At 37.3% G+C, this 20,557-nt stretch overlaps 1 protein-coding gene across 1 annotated transcript in view; it reads right to left on the minus strand.

Annotated features, from left to right (window-relative positions):
- Positions 1-325: 325 nt before the first annotated feature.
- The window catches only part of slc45a2 (solute carrier family 45 member 2), a 39,255-nt gene continuing 19,023 nt past the window's right edge, over positions 326-20,557 (minus strand). The window contains exons 3-7 of the mRNA XM_087792405.1: positions 12,510-12,874; positions 8,748-8,891; positions 7,320-7,443; positions 5,739-5,944; positions 326-547 (exon numbers count right to left, since the gene is read on the minus strand). Of these exons, the coding sequence (XP_087648531.1) occupies positions 326-547; positions 5,739-5,944; positions 7,320-7,443; positions 8,748-8,891; positions 12,510-12,874 (1,061 nt within the window). The remainder of the gene's footprint in view (positions 548-5,738; positions 5,945-7,319; positions 7,444-8,747; positions 8,892-12,509; positions 12,875-20,557) is intronic.

The following is a 20,557-nucleotide window of genomic DNA, read 5'->3' on the forward strand; positions in this document are numbered from 1 at the left end:
AATGTTTTTCAATAGTTTGTAAATGTGTTTAAAAGAGAACTTTATAATATGAACTAGTTCGGAACTTTTATAAACATGTATTTACATATAATATTTATATTCAAGTGTCACGTAACAGTTTTTCTTGTCCTGATAAAAATGATTTATTGTCTCTTCATATCATTTTCAAAGTTTGTTTGACTTTTTATCATCATCGGCTTCATTTTTCTCTCGCTGGAGTCGAAAACGAGCTTAAATCTCCGCGGTGACGGACGCCGGTAATGACGGGATGCGAACATATGAGGATAAATTCTTATTTATTTATGAAAACAACATGAAAACACTTTCAGTCGACGTACTTTATAAAGAGGGCGATGTGGATGCAGCCCAACAGCGAGACGGTGGAGGCCGACAGCACCACCACGACCACGCTGCCCGCCATGTTGACCAGGGCGCCCAGACCCGCGCCCACGATGATCTGAGCCAGCTGCACCATGCAGGTGAGCGCCGCGCAGTCCACACCTGTGCTCGTCTGACTCGGGGCGACGCCTTGTCTTTTCAGCTGCTCCTGGAAACCAAAGGTTTTTTTTTTATTCCAACCCATTACGTTTAGAGCCAGAGAAAACCAAATGTCAACTGATGAATTATTGAAAAGCTTCTTTTGTTTGTATTGAATTGTAAAAAAATCTCACAGTTTGTACTTGTTTTTTATTTTTCTGTTCACTTCTTTGGTGCTTTGGTCGACAATGAAGCTCCTTTTCTCAAGTGATATTATATTATGTTATATTGAGTCGTTTGATTTTACACATTCATCACGAATCATTCCTGTGTTGTGTTTACGACAATAAACGTGTGATTCGGATTCTAAGGAAGTGTGTGTGTGTGTGTTGTTGTGATGTGTGACTCTATTGTATCATCAGTGTGTGTGTTGTTGTGATGTGTGACTCTATTGTATCATCAGTGTGTGTGTGTTGTTGTGATGTGTGACTCTATTGTATCATCAGTGTGTGTGTGATGTTGTGATGTGTGACTCTATTGTATCATCAGTGTGTGTGTGTTGTTGTGATGTGTGACTCTATTGTATCATCAGTGTGTGTGTGTGTTGTGATGTGTGACTCTATTTTATCATCAGTGTGTGTGTGTTGTTGTGATGTGTGACTCTATTGTATCATCAGTGTGTGTGTTGTTGTGATGTGTGACTCTAGTGTGTCATCAGTGTGTGTCTGTTGTTGTGATGTGTGACTCTATGGTATCATCAGTGTGTGTGTGTGTTGTGATGTGTGACTCTATTTTATCATCAGTGTGTGTTGTTGTGATGTGTGACTCTATTGTATCATCAGTGTGTGTGTGTTGTTGTGATGTGTGACTCTATTGTATCATCAGTGTGTGTGTGTTGCTGTGATGTGTGACTCTATTGTATCATCAGTGTGTGTGTTGTTGTGATGTGTGACTCTAGTGTGTCATCAGTGTGTGTCTGTTGTTGTGATGTGTGACTCTATGGTATCATCAGTGTGTGTGTGTGTTGTGATGTGTGACTCTATTGTATCATCAGTGTGTGTGTTGTTGTGATGTGTGACTCTATTGTATCATCAGTGTGTGTTGTTGTGATGTGTGACTCTATTGTATCATCAGTGTGTGTGTGTTGTGATGTGTGACTCTATTGTATCATCAGTGTGTGTGTTGTTGTGATGTGTGACTCTATTGTATCATCAGTGTGTGTTGTTGTGATGTGTGACTCTATTGTATCATCAGTGTGTGTGTTGTTGTGATGTGTGACTCTATTGTATCATCAGTGTGTGTGTTGTTGTGATGTGTGACTCTATTGTATCATCAGTGTGTGTTGTTGTGATGTGTGACTCTATTGTATCATCAGTGTGTGTGTTGTTGTGATGTGTGACTCTATTGTAAGTAAGTAAGTAAGTAATATTTATTTATATAGCGCTTTTCGAGACCAGGGTCACAAAGCGCTTTAACAATCAAAACAATACTCAAAACAGTACATACTTCAAAGATCAAGATAATACTGAGAACAACACAGGAGTTCGAGAAATTCAAGGAAAAGCCTGAACAAATAGAAACGTCTTAAGATGTTTCTTAAAGGAGTCAGTAGATCCATCAAGCGCAAAGAGAGAGGAAGATCGTTCCAAAGCTTAGGAGCAACAGCCTGAAAAGATTTCTCTCCTCTGGTCCTGAGTCGTGTGCGTGGAACCATAAGTAGATTCTGATCCACAGACCTCAGAGACCGAGCTGGGGTGTAAGGCTGGATCAGATCAGTGATGTAAGGAGGAGCCTGACCATGAATAGTGTGTGTGTGATGTTGTGATGTGTGACTCTATTGTATCATCAGTGTGTGTGTGTTGTTGTGATGTGTGACTCTATTGTATCATCAGTGTGTGTGTGTTGTTGTGATGTGTGACTCTATTGTATCATCAGTGTGTGTTGTTGTGATGTGTGACTCTATTGTATCATCAGTGTGTGTGTTGTTGTGATGTGTGACTCTATTGTATCATCAGTGTGTGTGTTGTTGTGATGTGTGACTCTATTGTATCATCAGTGTGTGTGTGTTGTTGTGATGTGTGACTCTATTGTATCATCAGTGTGTGTGTGTTGCTGTGATGTGTGACTCTACTGTATCATCAGTGTGTGTGTGTCGTTGTGATGTGTGACTCTATTGTATCATCAGTGTGTGTTGTTGTGATGTGTGACTCTATTGTATCATCAGTGTGTGTGTGTGTTACTGTGATGTGTGACTCTATTGTATCATTAGTGTGTGTGTGTTGTTGTGATGTGTGACTCTATTGTATCATCAGTGTGTGTGTGTTTTTGTGATGTGTGACTCTATTGTATCATCAGTGTGTGTGTGTGTGTTGTTGTGATGTGTGACTCTATTGTATCATCAGTGTGTGTGTGTTGCTGTGATGTGTGACTCTACTGTATCATCAGTGTGAGTGTGTCGTTGTGATGTGTGACTCTATTGTATCATCAGTGTGTGTTGTTGTGATGTGTGACTCTATTGTATCATCAGTGTGTGTGTGTGTTACTGTGATGTGTGACTCTATTGTATCATTAGTTTGTGTGTTGTTGTGATGTGTGACTCTATTGTATCATCAGTGTGTGTGTGTTTTTGTGATGTGTGACTCTATTGTATCATCAGTGTGTGTGTGTGTGTTGTCGTGATGTGTGACTCTATTGTATCATTAGTTTGTACGTGTTGTTGTGATGTGTGACTGTATTTTATCATCAGTGTGTGTGTGTTACTGTGATGTGTGACTCTATTGTATCATCAGTGTGTGTGTGTGTGTGTTGTTGTGATGTGTGACTGTATTTTATCATCAGTGTGTGTGTGTGTTGTTGTGATGTGTGACTCTAAAGAAATTTTGACAAAATGTTAGTTCATTGGGTTTATAAAGAAAAACACCTTAAATACAAGTTTCTTTAACGAGAAACAGACTAAAATTTCACCCGTTTTCAACGACTAAAACCAGTTTTAGTCAACCTGACCGAACTAAAAGAGTAAGGATGTGAATGAAACTAAAACACAGAAAATTAAAACATTGTTTATTTGTATTCATTCCTGGTCTTGTCCTGGTTTGAACTGGTTTTGGTCTCGCTTGTATCACTTTCTTAACTACAAGTCTAGAAAAGAAAAGCAATAGTTATTTGTGTATTACTGTGAAACACAATAGTGTTTAGGATGGATCCCTGAGGAACTAATTTATCAACGTAACGTTGTACAATCATTTCACTACCAGATCTTCCTGCCACACACTCAAGACTTCTGAATCCTCTTCATATCAACTCACGATACGACTCCGGACTCTCATGTGTCGAAGACTCGTCGGAGGAGTTTTAATTGGTTGTCAAGGGTAACGCGAGAGAAGCTCGTCTGGGATATATAAAGATAATTAAGGAATCTTTTAAAAGACTCTTTCGTTTCTTCGAGTAGGTAAGTCACTTCATGTCTTCAATTAGGTATGATCTGACGTAAGTGGAAAGTCGAAACGGCAGATTGAGGAGGGAGAAATGCAGTGTTAAGAAAGTTCACTTTCTTTGTGAACTAGTTCAAAGTTCAGTTCACCAATTTTAAAATGGACTAGTTCAGTTCATAGTTCATAATTCAAATTGTTCAAAGGTCCACTGATCCGTATAGACAACACTTCTGTATTTTCAGTCCAGATAAAAACTTTGCATCAAAAATATGAACTAGTTCATGAACAATCATTCATGAACTAGTTCAGTTCATATTTCATAATTCAAATTGTTCAACAGTCCACTGATCCATATAAACAAAACTTCTGTTTATTCAGTCCAGACAAAAACTAAATCAAAAATATGAACTAGTTCATGAACTATCATTCATGAACTAGTTCAGTTCATAGATCATAATTCAAATTGTTCAACAGTCCACTGATCCATATAAACAACACTGCTGTATTATCAGTCCAGACAAAAATTCTACATCAAAAAGATGAACTAGTTCATGAACTACCATCCATGCACTAGTTCAGTTCATAGATCATAATTCAAATTGTTCAACTGATCCATATAAACAACACTTCTGTCTATTCATTACAGACAACAACTCTACATCAAAAAGATGAACTAGTTCATGAACAATTATTTATGAACTAGTTCAGTTCATAGTTCATAATTAAAATTGTTCAACAGTCCACTGATCCGTATGGACAACACTTCTGTCTATTCAGTCCAGACAACAACTCTACATCAAAAAGATGAACTAGTTCATGAACAATTATTTATGAACTAGTTCAGTTCATAGTTCATAATTAAAATTGTTCAACAGTCCACTAATCCGTATGGACAACACTTCTGTCTATTCAGTCCAGACAAAAATTGTACGTTTAAAATATGAACTAGTTCATGAACTATCATCCATGAACTAGTTCAGGCACAACATTGGAGACGTGTAGCCATCAATCTAATGAAACCGAAAAGTTAAAACCGAAAAAGCAAAAAAAAAAAAGTCTCACAAAAATGACAAAAGTTCTAAAATGAAAAAAAACAACCTATAGTCGTGTATCAGGGGCTTTTATTTTGTGTCGTTCTTTCCTGCTCCTGCCCTCTCTCTCTCTCTCTCTTTCTCTCTCTCTCTCTCTCTCTCTCTCTCTCTCTCTCTCTCTCTCTCTCTCTCTCTCTCTCACTCTCTCTCTCTCTCTTCCTGAGCACTTTTTTTTCGTCAGCGCCTTTTGTTCTCTTATGTGAGTTGGATTTAACTTTCGTTTCTCCTCTTCCCCAGTAGATCGCGGGTCTTGCAGCCACGCCCGCTCTGAACCGTCTCTTTACCTCGCGGACTATTGTTGGACTTGAAATTGTTGTTGCTGGACTGAGAAAAGAGGAAAGTTCCCCCCTTACTAATGATACTCCAGAGACCCTTGTGTTGTCATTGGGGTCAAGTTGACCCTGAGGCCCCCGGAAAAACAAATGTGTTTGTGGTATCCTTTGTGTTGCTTCTTGGTCAAAGGTGAACAAGGCTGTTTTTTTAGGGCCTTACGGGTCGACTTGACCCAGAGATAACACAAAGGATAAATATCACACATATGTCCATGTTTAAGTTAAGATAAGGAACGGTTACTGTAGATGTCAACAAATATTGCCGGATTTACGGTAAAATTGATTTTCAATTTGATAGTTTCGTGTACGAAACAAACACCGAAGTGAAGGTCGATCGAGCCTCACAACAAAGAGAAATGAAAACCAGACCAACACTTCCCGTCGGAGATGGTTCCAGGTCCACGTACCTCTCGTTCCTGCTGGTACTCGGAGATGAGGTTGAACGGGATGGTGTAGAGCGTGCTGGACATGACGCCGAACACACTGCAGAGGACGAGGGTCGTGATGATGTTGGGGAACAGTCCGATCAAGCTGGTGCCCATCCCGAACGTGAAGTAGCCCAGGAAGTATAAACCCTTGAGGCCGATGTACGGGAGGAGAATACGCTGCACGTCTAGGGATGGAAGATGGATAAAAAACAGGTCTTAATGTTGTGACAATTAATATTCTCGATCGGCAGAGATCACGACAGAAAATTGTGAACTTTTGTCCACTTTCGATCAAGTGGTAGTTCTTGCGAAGGTAATTTTCAACCTTAGAAAACGACACTCGGTTTAAAAATAACGTTTTAAAGTCGCCGGGTTTCCTCCGTCACCATGACAACCGGTCAGTCCATGTTATTCAGAGACACTACCTTATCAAGAAATGTCACTCAAATGATTTTGATTCCTTCAGTAAAATTGGCTAAAAGTGTAATTAATGTACTTTTAGGTGTTTTGGTTTACAAACTCATGTTAGTTATTTGTTGATATGTTTCAAGATGACAGTTAAACCTAATTTAAAAAATGCTTCAAAATAAATCTGACAGAATGTGAGTCTGTTTATTATAATAAAACAAATAAAAATCTTAAAGGCAACCCTGACAGTATTTGACAGTATTTTTTAATTTAGAGGGAAAGAAAACAAAATTAATACTGACAGAACGTGACGAAATCGGTGTAATGTAAGGAAGTTTAATCAAAAATAATTACTGTCAGAACAAATTATTTTTAATGTGGGAAACAAGGGAGCCGATGAATACTGACAGAACAAAGGGAGCCAAAATAATACCAACAGAACATGCCAAAAGTTTGTTTAAAGGGAAATAAATAGAGCCAGAATATTACTGAAAGACAAGTAAATCATTGAGTGGAAAAGGTGAAGAGCCAAAAGAATACTGAGAAAATATGAAAAAAGTCAGTTTAGAGTTAAATAATTAGAGCCAAAACATTACTGTCAGAACAAGTAACGGTAAGTTTTAAGTGGAGAATTTGACCTAAATAATACTGACAGAATATATTACAAGATTTGGGTTAAAGTCAAGAAATTGGATCCAAATGAATACTGAAAGAACAGACAAAAGTTTGTTTAAAGGGAAATAAATAGATCCTAAATATTACTGTAAGAACAGGGAAATTTCCCTTTTCAGAAGGTAAAAATTAGAGCCAAATTAATACTGAGAGAATATGGAAAAAGTCAGTTTAGAGTGAAATAATTAGAGCCAAAATAATACTGTCAGAACAAGTGAAGGTAATTTACAAGTGGAAAATTAGACCTAAATAAAACTGACAGAATATAGGCTAAAGTCAAGAAATTGGATCTATACTGACAGAACATAACAAAAGTCTGTTGGAAATTTTAAAAAAGAGCCAAAATAATGCTGTCAGAACATGATAAAGATCTGACCTTTGACATATTTAATCCAAACATCTGTGCAGATGATTCATTGATAAATATCGACTCATAGTCAGGGCTGATGTTGTCCCAGCTAGCCAGGGGTGAAGACTCACAGGAGTAGAGTGCGGAGGAGACGGCGTTGATGCAGAGACCCCAGCATCCGACCTCCACTCCTCTCTCGTAGGTGGCGTAGGCTGTAGAGTTGTGGTCGGCGTAAGGATTTCCTTTGTACACGATCTACACAGAGAAGAAGCCATGGTTGAATGAGTGTGTGTGTGTGTGTGTGTGTGTGTGTGTGTGTGTGTGTGTGTGTGTGTGTGTGTGTGTGTGTGTGTGTGTGCGTCTGCGTGTGTGTGTGTGTGTGTGTGTGTGTGTGTGTGTGTGTGTGTGTGTGTGTGTGTGTGTGCGTCTGCGTGTGTGTGTGTCTGTGTGTGCGTGCGTGTGTGTGTGTGTGTGTGTGTGTGTGTGTGTGTGTGTGTGTGTGTGTGTGTGTGTGTGTGTGTGTGTGTGTGTGTGCGTCTGCGTGTGTGTGTGTCTGTGTGTGCGTGCGTGTGTGTGTGTGTGTGTGTGTGTGTGTGTGTGTGTGCGTCTGCGTGTGTGTGTGTCTGTGTGTGCGTGTGTGTGTGTGTGTGTGTGTGTGTGTGTGTGTGTGCGTCTGCGTGTGTGTGTGTCTGTGTGTGTGTGTGTGTGTGTGTGTCTACGTGTGTGTCGGGGTGTGTGTGTGCGTGTGTGTGTGTGTGTGTGTGTCTGCGTGAGTGTGTGCGTGTGTGTGTGCATGTGTGCGTCTGCGGGCCCGTCTGTGTGTGCATGTGTGCGTCTGTGTGTGTTTGTGTGTGTTTATATGCATATGTGTGTGTGTGTTAATATGCATGTGTGTTTATATGCATACGTGTGTGTGTGTGTTAATATGCATATGTATGTGTTTATATGCATATGTGTATGTTTATATGTGTGTGTTTATGTGTATATATGTGTGTCTTTGTGTGTGTTTGTTTATATGCATATGTGTGTGTGTTAATATGCACATGTGTTTGTGTACGTGTGTGTTAATATGCATATGTATGTGTGTGTGTTTATATGCATGTGTGTGTGTATGTGTTAATATGCATATGTATGTGTTTATGTGTAAGTGTATATGTGTGTGTTCATATACATATGTATGTGTGTGTATGTGCGCGTGTGCGTATGTGTTTTTTTGTGTGTCTCTAAAGAACTAAAGTTAAATTTAAATAAACCTAAAGGAAAATGATTCAAATTATTTAAAGTTATTCTAGTCTGAAGGTGTTAGTTTGTGTGTTTGTGAGTCTCAGTGTAGACGCTTGTGTTGATGTTGCATCAGGTCTCAGGGTCAGAATATACAGCAGAGGAAGGTCAAAAACTAAATCAATCGACATCGACCTTGATGTGTTCACCAGATTTCCTCACACGCGCCGACGTGTTTTTGAATCAACGCTACATGTTGTGTTGACTCAAGAATACATAGTTCACTTCAAACATGTCAATCATTGTATGACATCAACGCTCTCGGTCATGATTGATACCTGTCCCATGAAGTCGGTGAAGAAGAGCATGTTGCACAGGAAGGCCGTCCATCCCAGCAGGTGACTGACACAGAGCGAGCGATAGTGGTTCGGCATGTTGATGAAAGCCTTGAGCAACAACCTCAGAGTCATCCTCTTCTGCGCCTGCAAGACAAGAACCAGAGTCAAGAACCAGAGTCAAGAACTAGAGTCAAGACCTAAAGTCAAGAACTAGATTCAAGAACAAAAGTCAAGAACAAGAGTCAAGAAATAAAGTCAAGAACTAGAGTCAAGAACTAGAGTCAAGACCTAAAGTCAAGAACTAGAGTCAAGAACAAAAGTCAAGAACAAGAGTCAAGACCTAGAGTCAAGACCTAGAGTCAAGACCTAGAGTCAAGACCTAGAGTCAAGAACCAGAGTCAAGAACCAGAGTCAAGAACAACAGTTAAAAAAAAGAGTCAAGGAATAGAGTTAAGAACTAGAGTCAAGACCTAGAGTCAAGACCTAGATTCAAGAACCAGAGTCAAGAACCAGGGTCAAGAACAAGAGTCAAGAACAAGAGTCAAGAACTAGAGTCAAGAACCAGAGTCAAGAATTAGAGTCAAGAACTAGAGTCAAGAACTAGAGTCAAGAACAAGAGTCAAGACCCAGAGTCAAGAACTAGAGTCAAGAACTAGAGTCAAGAACCAGAGTCAAGAACAAGAGTCAAGAACTAGAGTCAAGAATTAGAGTCAAGAACTAGAGTCAAGAACTAGAGTCAAGAACTAGAGTCAAGAACTAGAGTCAAGAACTAGAGTCAAGAACCAGAGTCAAGAATTAGAGTCAAGAACTAGAGTCAAGAACTAGAGTCAAGAACTAGAGTCAAGACCTAGAGTCAAGAACTAGAGTCAAGAACTAGAGTCAAGAACCAGAGTCAAGAACTAGAGTCAAGAACTAGAGTCAAGAACTAGAGTCAAGAACAAGATTCAAGAACCAGAGTCAAGAACTAGAGTCAAGAACTAGAGTCAAGAACTAGAGTCAAGAACCAGAGTCAAGAACTAGAGTCAAGAACCAGAGTCAAGAACTAGAGTCAAGAACTAGAGTCAAGAACTAGAGTCAAGAACTAGAGTCAAGAACTAGAGTCAAGAACCAGATTCAAGAACAAGAGTCAAGAACAAGAGAGATTTGAAGAAACCGTAGATGAAACTGAGCTAAATTATTCACGAAATAACAAAGTAATTGACTGTGTTTTTTTGTAGTATTCATGACAACAAATAACAAAACCATGATTTTTCACTACACAATCTTTCTTCCCTTTTTTTTGTGGCTTAACATAGAAAAATAAAAACATAATTTTATCATGTTTTTTTTAATATAAATTAAAATAACGTTCATTATTTACATTCGTTTTAACATGTCATGGAATCCAGAAAGAGTCGAGACTATTTTCCAGATTCAGACTGAGACCAGAGGTTAGTTAAATTAGACCAAAAATATACAAACTATCTTCAGAATCAAAGAACAAAGACACGAGAAAGACGACAGAAGGTCCAGACGAGAAGAGACTGGTCAACGTTCAAATTGTGACCAATAAATGTACTTGTCTTTAAGATAAGATAAGGAAGAGATGTTTAATCCATGTCAAGAATTATATGTTATTTAGGGCGGGAACTTTTTTTTTTTTGCGAATAAGATTTCGTAAAGAAAGACAAACAACGTGTGGAAAAGAACAAGAAGGAATAAGAGACAAGATGCTGGAAAAGGGAAAATCAAGAACTTAAAAAAGAAAACACCAGTGGGTCGAGGTCAAGGCGAAGGAAAAGGGCAAACAATATGTTCGAAGAAATCAAATCAACTCTTTATTGGAGAAGATTATTGAATAGAAAGTGGGACACATGCAGTCGTTCACTCATCCTGGTGCGTTCAAGGAAGACCTAATGAAAAATCAAGGTTCTCGGAGCAGCTTTAATAAACGTCATGTGGAACGACCTCGAGATGACCTTTAATCACGACTATCGTAGCTGAGAGTTGAAGTTTATCAGTGAATATTGAATGGTTTAATCTAACTTTTTCTGTTGTTTTTCAATAGAATTGAACTAATTTAATTAAATTAAACCTTTTTTTTATGTTAAAAGGTTGATTTAAAGTCGTTTTATTAATGAATAAAAATAAGAATCAACTTTTTATCATTTGTTTACACATAGAGTAAATTCATAATCTTTTAAATTCAATAGTCGCACCAGTTATTTTGGTTTGAGGTTGTTTTTCCGTTAAATATATTCAAAACATTGAGATGCTATCGAGTACTTGTCAAAACGTCTTATAAAGACAACAACATGATGCGTCACCAACACAGAAATAAGTGTTTTCTTCTACCGTGAAACAACAATTATTTACAAAATGGATCCGTATAAAAATAATGTACCTTGTACGAGCAATTCTATTTTAAATGGGCAGATACAGGAGTTAATTTTGTTTTCCTATTCCTCACAGTTTCTACTTAATCTACTGTATGTTGTAAAGTGACGGAACATTTCAGTTTCTACAGGTTCAGTTCTGCATTTACTCTCACATTAAATCAAAGTGGGTGAAGAAACAAGGGCAGCTACACAAATAACAACAACAAACCTTTATGTTTTTTAAATGACTGTATTCAAATACAAGCTTTTTAAAAATGCCCTAATGCTCGAGCCGAAAAACCTTCTTAAGAAAAAAAAAACCTGTTTCAAATACATATTAATTCTCACTTTAACTCTTATTTCACTGGATTATTTTCAGGGTAACCTTTTCCTGTTAACAGATGTAGAAAAAATGTTTGTTCATTTGAATGTAACGACTAGAGCTCAGTTGTCTTTGTCTTCGATACAAGAGAAACGTTACAGACGAGCAGTATGAAGGTAATTGGATGTTTTTAAGTGTCTTTTTGGACGAAGATGAAGACGAAGACAACTGAGCTCCTGTCGCTACATTAAAATGAACAAACATTTTTGTTTATAACTATAAAAAAGAACTGATTACTCAGAAAATAATCCCACAATAGTCGACATAAGGGTGGAATCACTTTAAAGTTCAACTAAAGTGTGTATGTGTGTGTGAGTTCCGCCCACTGAAAACACTTTGTTTTTCTGGAGATTAAATCTTGTTTACGATAACCACATCCAATCCGCTGTGATTGGTCACCGCGGGTCATCCATCCTGGAGGTCTCCATCACCACAGGACTGGTTGTATAAACAAAGTAGGGTGTGATTACAGCTGGCTGGGGGAGGAGCGAAACCATTGTTACGTCATAATGGACTCTCGTAACCTTTCGTTCGTCCAGATTTCAGAGCAACTTTATAAAGTAATAAGTGTAAAACATGGTCATGATGAGGAACTCACTGCATCTTGGAGAAAAAGAACATTAACTACATGTCAGGAGAGTTAGAGTTTCACTTTAGTTGACCATTAATATGTATTTTGCCTGTAATACCATCAGTTATCCAGCCGGTGACAGTATTGAGTAACAGTAATTGTACTGACCCAGTATTCATCAGGTTTGGTGAATGTAACGCAATCTGTCTGATGACCTTCACTACATTTGAACTCTTCTCCTCGATCACCGTTACTGTCTCGCAGAAGTGTCGCCAGAAAACTATTGAAGCTTCGACCCAGAACATACTTCGCTCCCATATTGTAGTGCAGCAGTTTAATAGCACCACTTGACGTGTCGCTTTCAACTCAGATCTCACGTTCAGAGCGAACTCAGAAAGAAAAACCTGGATCCATTCTTTTTTGATCTCCTTCAATGGATCTTGAGCACGTACCTCTTTGTTGGGCTGCTTGGCACTGGACGTGACGGAGTTGGCCTCCCCGAGGGCGGAGAAGGAGCGCGGCCGGAGGTCCGTGAGCGGCGGCGGGACTGTGGTGGTGGTCGTTGGTTCCTTGCCCAGCGTTCCGTAACCGTTGGCGTGGGAGGTGAGAGGGTGAAGGAGGCGATCGGGCGCCGACGCATCCTGGTCTTTGCCCAGAGGCTGCTCGGGAATGCTGAACAGGTGGATGATGAGCAGGACGGTCCAGGTCAACGCCGAGAAGAAGTAGATGACCTGGTATTCAGAGCCCAGGAGTTGACCCATGACGGAGTGACCCCAGTCCATGGCGCCCACCAGGTAGCCGAACGCTCCGCCCAAACCTGGAGACGAAAAAAGGTGAGCAGGTGAAGGTAAATTAAGTCAGTGATGTCATCGATCTGATCTTGACAAATGGTAAATGCACCTGTCAACCCAGCACCAGATTCAAGGGCCAACGCAGGGTTGTTGGCTTTATAGTAGAGGTGTGGACGAAATAAATCACTATATCCTTGTGCTCTATGTCACAATAAATAACCAATACACTGATGGCAAATATCCGTGTTTTATTTACGAACATGAATTAAGAATTATGTTGATACTGTCAGTACTTTATCTCTCCTGTCCTATTTGTGGGGGCGCTAGACACATATATGAGAGTAAAGGAGGCGTGAAGTTTGTCTTTTTTCAATTAAAAACCTTTTTGAAATTCTCTTTGCATTGGTAAAACCTGGAGGTTTGTCACCGCGTGTGATCAATCCCGGAAGTCTCTACCTCCATGGACTCGTTGTAGAAACAAAACGAGCGATTACAACTGGCTGGAGGAGTGAAGCCATTATTACATCATAATGGACTCTCGTAACCTCTCGTTCGCTCAGATTTCGGTGCAACTTTATAAAGTAATAAGTGTGAAACATGGTCATGAGGAGGAACTTACTGCGTCTTGGAGAGGAAGACTTCAACCCTTACAACATTTAATCTTAGGAAGTTTTGCAAAATTCAAAATATAGCAGCAACACAATTGATTTCACTATTTTCTATATTTGTATTGTAATAAATAAGTGAAGTAAGTTCACGTTTATGTAAAAAGTTACTACTCACTTTCCAGAATCAGAAAAAAAAAATCCTGATTCATTTCATTTTGCCACGACTTAAATATATCTTTGATCTTATCAATTCACTGATGCTGAATGGGGAACATTTTTTTGTAATATATCTTACGATATATTCAGCTTACGATATATTCACCTTGCAATACGATTCAATACGATATATTCAACTCGCAATACGATTCAATACGATATATTCAACTCGCAATACGATTCAATACGATATATTCCCCTCACAATACGATTCAATACGATATATTCCCCTCACAATAAGATTCAATACGATATATTCACCTCACAATACGATTCAATACGATATATTCCCCTCACAATAAGATTCAATACGATATATTCACCTCACAATACGATTCAATACGATATATTCACCTCACAATACGATTCAATACGATATATTCCCCTCACAATACGATTCAATACGATATATTCCCCTCACAATACGATTCAATACGATATATTCCCCTCACAATACGATTCAATACGATATATTCACCTCACAATACGATTCAATACGATATATTCCCCTCACAATAAGATTCAATATGATATATTCACCTCACAATAAGATTCAATACGATATATTCACCTCACAATAAGATTCAATACGATATATTCCCCTCACAATAAGATTCAATACGATATATTCACCTCACAATAAGATTCAATACGATATATTCACCTCACAATAAGATTCAATACGATATATTCCCCTCACAATACGATTCAATACGATATATTCACCTCACAATACGATTCAATACGATATATTCACCTCACAATACGATTCAATACGATATATTCACCTCACAATACGATTCAATACGATATATTCACCTCACAATACGATTCAATACGATATATTCCCCTCACAATAAGATTCAATACGATATATTCACCTCACAATAAGATTCAATACGATATATTCCCCTCACAATACGATTCAATACGATATATTCAACTCGCAATACGATTCAATACGATATATTCCCCTCACAATACGATTCAATACGATATATTCCCCTCACAATAAGATTCAATACGATATATTCACCTCACAATACGATTCAATACGATATATTCCCCTCACAATAAGATTCAATACGATATATTCACCTCACAATACGATTCAATACGATATATTCACCTCACAATACGATTCAATACGATATATTCCCCTCACAATACGATTCAATACGATATATTCCCCTCACAATACGATTCAATACGATATATTCCCCTCACAATACGATTCAATACGATATATTCACCTCACAATACGATTCAATACGATATATTCCCCTCACAATAAGATTCAATATGATATATTCACCTCACAATAAGATTCAATACGATATATTCACCTCACAATAAGATTCAATACGATATATTCACCTCACAATAAGATTCAATACGATATATTCACCTCACAATAAGATTCAATACGATATATTCACCTCACAATAAGATTCAATACGATATATTCCCCTCACAATACGATTCAATACGATATATTCACCTCACAATACGATTCAATACGATATATTCACCTCACAATACGATTCAATACGATATATTCACCTCACAATACGATTCAATACGATATATTCACCTCACAATACGATTCAATACGATATATTCCCCTCACAATAAGATTCAATACGATATATTCACCTCACAATACGATTCAATACGATATATTCCCCTCACAATACGATTCAATACGATATATTCAGCTCGCAATACGATTCAATACGATATATTCACCTCACAATACGATTCAATACGATATATTCCCCTCACAATAAGATTCAATACGATATATTCACCTCACAATACGATTCAATACGATATATTCCCCTCACAATACGATATATTCACCTCACAATAAGATTCAATACGATATATTCCCCTCACAATAAGATTCAATACGATATATTCCCCTCACAATAAGATTCAATACGATATATTCACCTCACAATACGATTCAATACGATATATTCCCCTCACAATACGATTCAATACGATATATTCACCTCACAATACGATTCAATACGATATATTCACCTCACAATACGATTCAATACGATATATTCACCTCACAATACGATTCAATACGATATATTCACCTCACAATACGATTCAATACGATATATTCAGCTCACAATACGATATATTCACCTCACAATACGATTCAATACGATATATTCACCTCACAATACGATTCAATACGATATATTCACCTCACAATACGATATATTCAGCTCACAATACGATATATTCAGCTCACAATACGATTCAATACGATATATTCACCACACAATACGATTCAATACGATATATTCACCTCACAATACGATTCAATACGATATATTCAGCTCACAATACGATATATTTACCTCACAATACGATTCAATACGATATATTCAGCTCACAATACGATATATTCACCTCACAATACGATTCAATACAATATATTCACCTCACAATACGATTCAATACGATATATTCAGCTCACAATACGATATATTCAGCTCACAATACGATATATTCACCTCACAATACGATTCAATACTATATATTCACCTCACAATACGATTCAATACGATATATTCAGATGAAAATACGATTACAAAATACGATACAAAATGAAAATACCCTTCCGTGGCTAAATAATGACTTAAAAAAATGAAGACATGGCTTTTAAGAAATCTTTAAAGTCAAAAATAAACACTGACCTCTTAACTTTTTTAAAGTTTAAGAAATAAAGTGGTACAAGAATTGTGAAAAGCAAAAACATCCTATTATTCACAACTTATTGGAAATGCAAGAGGCAACAATAATTCCCTTTGGAACTATTTAAATCATTTGACGAATAAAACAACTAAACACAAAGAAATTAAGGAACTTAATGTACGGTGGATGGCAAAAATACTACTGACAGCGCCATTATGGCAAACGAGTTTAATTCTTATTCTGTACAGTCGAAAAATTGACAAAGGATTCTGAGACTCCGGATCAAAGCAGCTGATGAAACAGAAATGGGATGAATTATTGCAAAATGATCTAATTCAAAATCAAATGGCATATACTGTATAACATTAACAGTTATTCTATTTTAAGAAATATAGTAGTTTGCTGGTCAAACCACTAACATATGTTGTCAATCTGTCCAAAAGAACATGTAAATGTCCCTCTGGTTAGAAAAAAAAAGCAGTAGTGGTGCCAATATTTAATGCAGGACCAAAGGATTCCATTTGCAATTACCCGCCCATATCAGTTCTGCCTATCAAACTATCAAAAGTGTTTGAGAAGACAGTGGTCACACAGCTGGCTGAACATCTGGAAGCCAATCAGCTCCTCCAACCGCAACAGCTTGGTCTTAGACACGGGTACTCGACCGAAATAGCAAACTGCTGCTTGCTTGAGAACATGAGACAAATTGAAACAAATTGAAACAACAAATTGAGCATGAAATTACCTTCAATCAACATCTCCACTGAAGCTGGTTTGCCTCATTTCTTCAGCATAGAGAACAGAATTTCAGAAACCAAATCCCCCTTTCTAAATATTCGACAGGGCATTCCACAGGGCACTACGCTGGGACCCTTGCTCTTCAGTCTCTTTATAATTTGTGTTTTCATGTCTAAACAAGAAGGATCTGTCTCTCCTGCAGTTCTTCAAAACTCTGCAGCGAGAATTCTGAGCCGCTCAAGTAGATGAACTTACATTTCTCCTTCAAACTCTTCACTGGCTGCCAGTTTCTTTCAGGATCAACTTTAAAATTCTGGTTCTTACTTTCAGATCTATTCATGGTCAGACCTTCCATCACTGATCTGATCCAGACTTACACCCCAGCTCGGGCTCTGATGGTACCATGCACACGGTTCAGGACCAGAGGAGAGAAATCTTTCCAGACTGTTGCTCCTAAGCTTTGGAACCATATCTGTGTTTGATGATCTACTGACTCCTTCAAGAAACATCTGTGTTTGATGATCTACTGACTCCTTCAAGAAACATCTGTGTTTGATGATCTACTGACTCCTTCAAGAAACATCTGTGTTTGATGATCTACTGACTCCTTCAAGAAACATCTGTGTTTGATGATCTACTGACTCCTTCAAGAAACATCTGTGTTTGATGATCTACTGACTCCTTCAAGAAACATCTGTGTTTGATGATCTACTGACTCCTTCAAGAAACATCTCAAGACGTTTTTATTTGTTCAGGCTTTTCCTTGATTTTCTGGAACTCCTGTGTTTTTTCTCAGTATTATCTTGACCTTTAACGTATATATTTTATTGAATTTTGTTTTGATTGTTTTAGCGCTTTGTGACCCTGGTCTGGAAAAGCGCTATATAAATACAAATCACTCACTTACTTATAAATGATTTACCTGCAGCCTGCTATGGTGCCAGTTGCCAACTCTGCAGTTTTTGATGCTCCTGCCAGGTCACCGGCTCAGGCAGCGGATGTTTTGTCCGCATGTACGGCTGAGGTGAGTCAGCTTTTTGTTCAAAATCAGTAGATGCTAAAAAATGTAACCTAAACTGTATCAATGTGTTTCTCAATTAGAAAACAACTGACAGGCCAAAACTTCTAAAAGACAAAAAAACAATTACATAATCACACAAACTATCGAGTCAATTTAAATATCTAGGGCTGACCCTTGACCCCAAAAAACTCAAGTTTGATAAACAATATTTAAAAAAACATAAAAAACAATCAAAAGCAATCTAAATTGCTTCAAACTAATCAGGAACTACATCCCAAAAACAGGCTGCCCTCCTTGGATGCACGCTATGATATTTTCACATAAATCATACTGCATGACAACATAGGGCAGTGGGTCAGTCTGCCTTTTTTCATATAAAAGTGCAAAGCTGTGGAACTCACTTCCCGCTGAACTTAAGACCAGACCTGAGTTCAAAATGGTCACCTCAAGGTTAAAGGTCACGTTGAAAACCAATCAAATGTGTACCTGTCTGTAAGTAGCACTGTGTATTTAAATAATTTTGGATTGTACTGTGATTTTTTACAATAGTTTTGTACGATAGACTTTCATTGTGTATTTTTAACTATTTTAAAAAGGCCAAACCAGGGACAGGAATTGAAATTTAGCACAAGCTATAAATTCTTTATGCATCGCATCAACTGCAAACTTGTATTATAACTATGTTGACTGCATCTTCCCTGACAAATAAATAAATAATTAAATGAATAAATAAATAAATGAATAAATAAATAAATGAATACGACATATTCAGCCCACAATACGATCTGATATATACAGCTCAGGATAAAATATTTAAGAAATATTAAATTATATTTAAGTATTTCTATCTTCAGTGCAGTTGAATATCAATATAGAAAGGTGAAAAAGTATTTATATACCTATTTAGATGAATACATTTAGATGAGCTCTCAGATATGTCAAATGAAAAAAAACATGAATTTAACAGGTAAAATGAATCATGTTGATAAACTCAGCACAATAAATATATGTAGAGAAAAAAAAGAATAATTAAAAAATACCATTTTACCGGGGATTTAAAGTATAAACACTCCATTTCCAAACCTGTGGTATTTAGAAAGTTTTTAATCCGTGAACAGAAGTTTTAATTATCTGCATACTTTTCCCAGGCGTCTACTTACGCTCGTGAAGATTACTTCAGTGAGAAATTCTTCTTATAAAAATGCTTTACAGTCCAGAGCTCATTTGCATATAAACATAACGACCAAACACACACCCACACACCCACACACGCACACACACACACACACACACACACACACACATAGAGGTGTTCAATACAAATAAAAACATCATCGCTCTTGGATAATTTAATACAACCTGATCTTGATCTGCACTTTTAATGAACTCATACTGTGTGTTTTATTTATGATGTGCAAATAAAAAGTTATATCTGTGTTTATCGATGTGAAAATAACATTTTAAAGCATCATCATCTTCAGATGATGTGTGTTTATTCCGTGGGAGGCTCTGACTTTTATAGCTTCAACCATCAATCCTTCATGACCTGAAGTAACTTTTTTTCATTTCTTACGACTCGCGCGTCTCGCGCTGGTGTTTTATAACGAAGGAATTAAACACAACATCAGCCTCAGTTTTTGAACTGCGTCAGCTGAACACGCAGGTACTTTGATCGATGGAACGATCTTTCTGTCGAGTGACGGGTAGAAAATTGCTGATTTTGGATATTAATTCACGTCCAGTGATGTCGGAACATCGTCCAGGGTTATTAGCCCGAGAGCACAGAGAGGTTTTGAACCTTCAAACACATTATTGAGTTAAGGATCCAGATGATGTCATGTGGTTACACTAGTATGTACAAATACTTACATATTAAAAACAGTAGTTTTAAATACACTTTATTTTTTTTATTGATCATTGATTTTCTGTAACTACGTGTTATCTTGACCTTTAAAGTTTATATTTTTATTGAGTATTGTTTTGATTGTTTAAGCGTTTTGTGACCCTGGTCTGGAAAAGCGGTATATACTGTAAATACAAATTACTCACTTACTTACTTACATAATTTGCTCCTTTAATAATTCTGACCATCAAATTATCTCCATTAATGATATAAAATGATAATTATTGGACTAAACTATAACAACATCGATAATGTATTACAAGACTCATTACAGTTTTTTTGGTTCTTGTTTTTAGAATTTTTATGGATAGTTGATTGCTTTTTTCAATTGTCGGATATCTAAATATATATATATATATATATACTGTTTAAGTACATTAAATAGATATTTTCTCATCCGTGCAGACAGACTTCCTGAAGTCTCAGCAGAGTGATTAGAGGGGGAGATTTAAATGACTTAGAAAGAGTTATATTGTGGTTTGATGGCGTCAAACTTTTTTATTTA

The sequence above is a fragment of the Callionymus lyra genome, chromosome 5 (genome assembly GCF_982586985.1).
Source record: "Callionymus lyra chromosome 5, fCalLyr1.hap1.1, whole genome shotgun sequence".
Classification (NCBI taxonomy): Eukaryota; Metazoa; Chordata; class Actinopteri; order Syngnathiformes; family Callionymidae; genus Callionymus; species Callionymus lyra.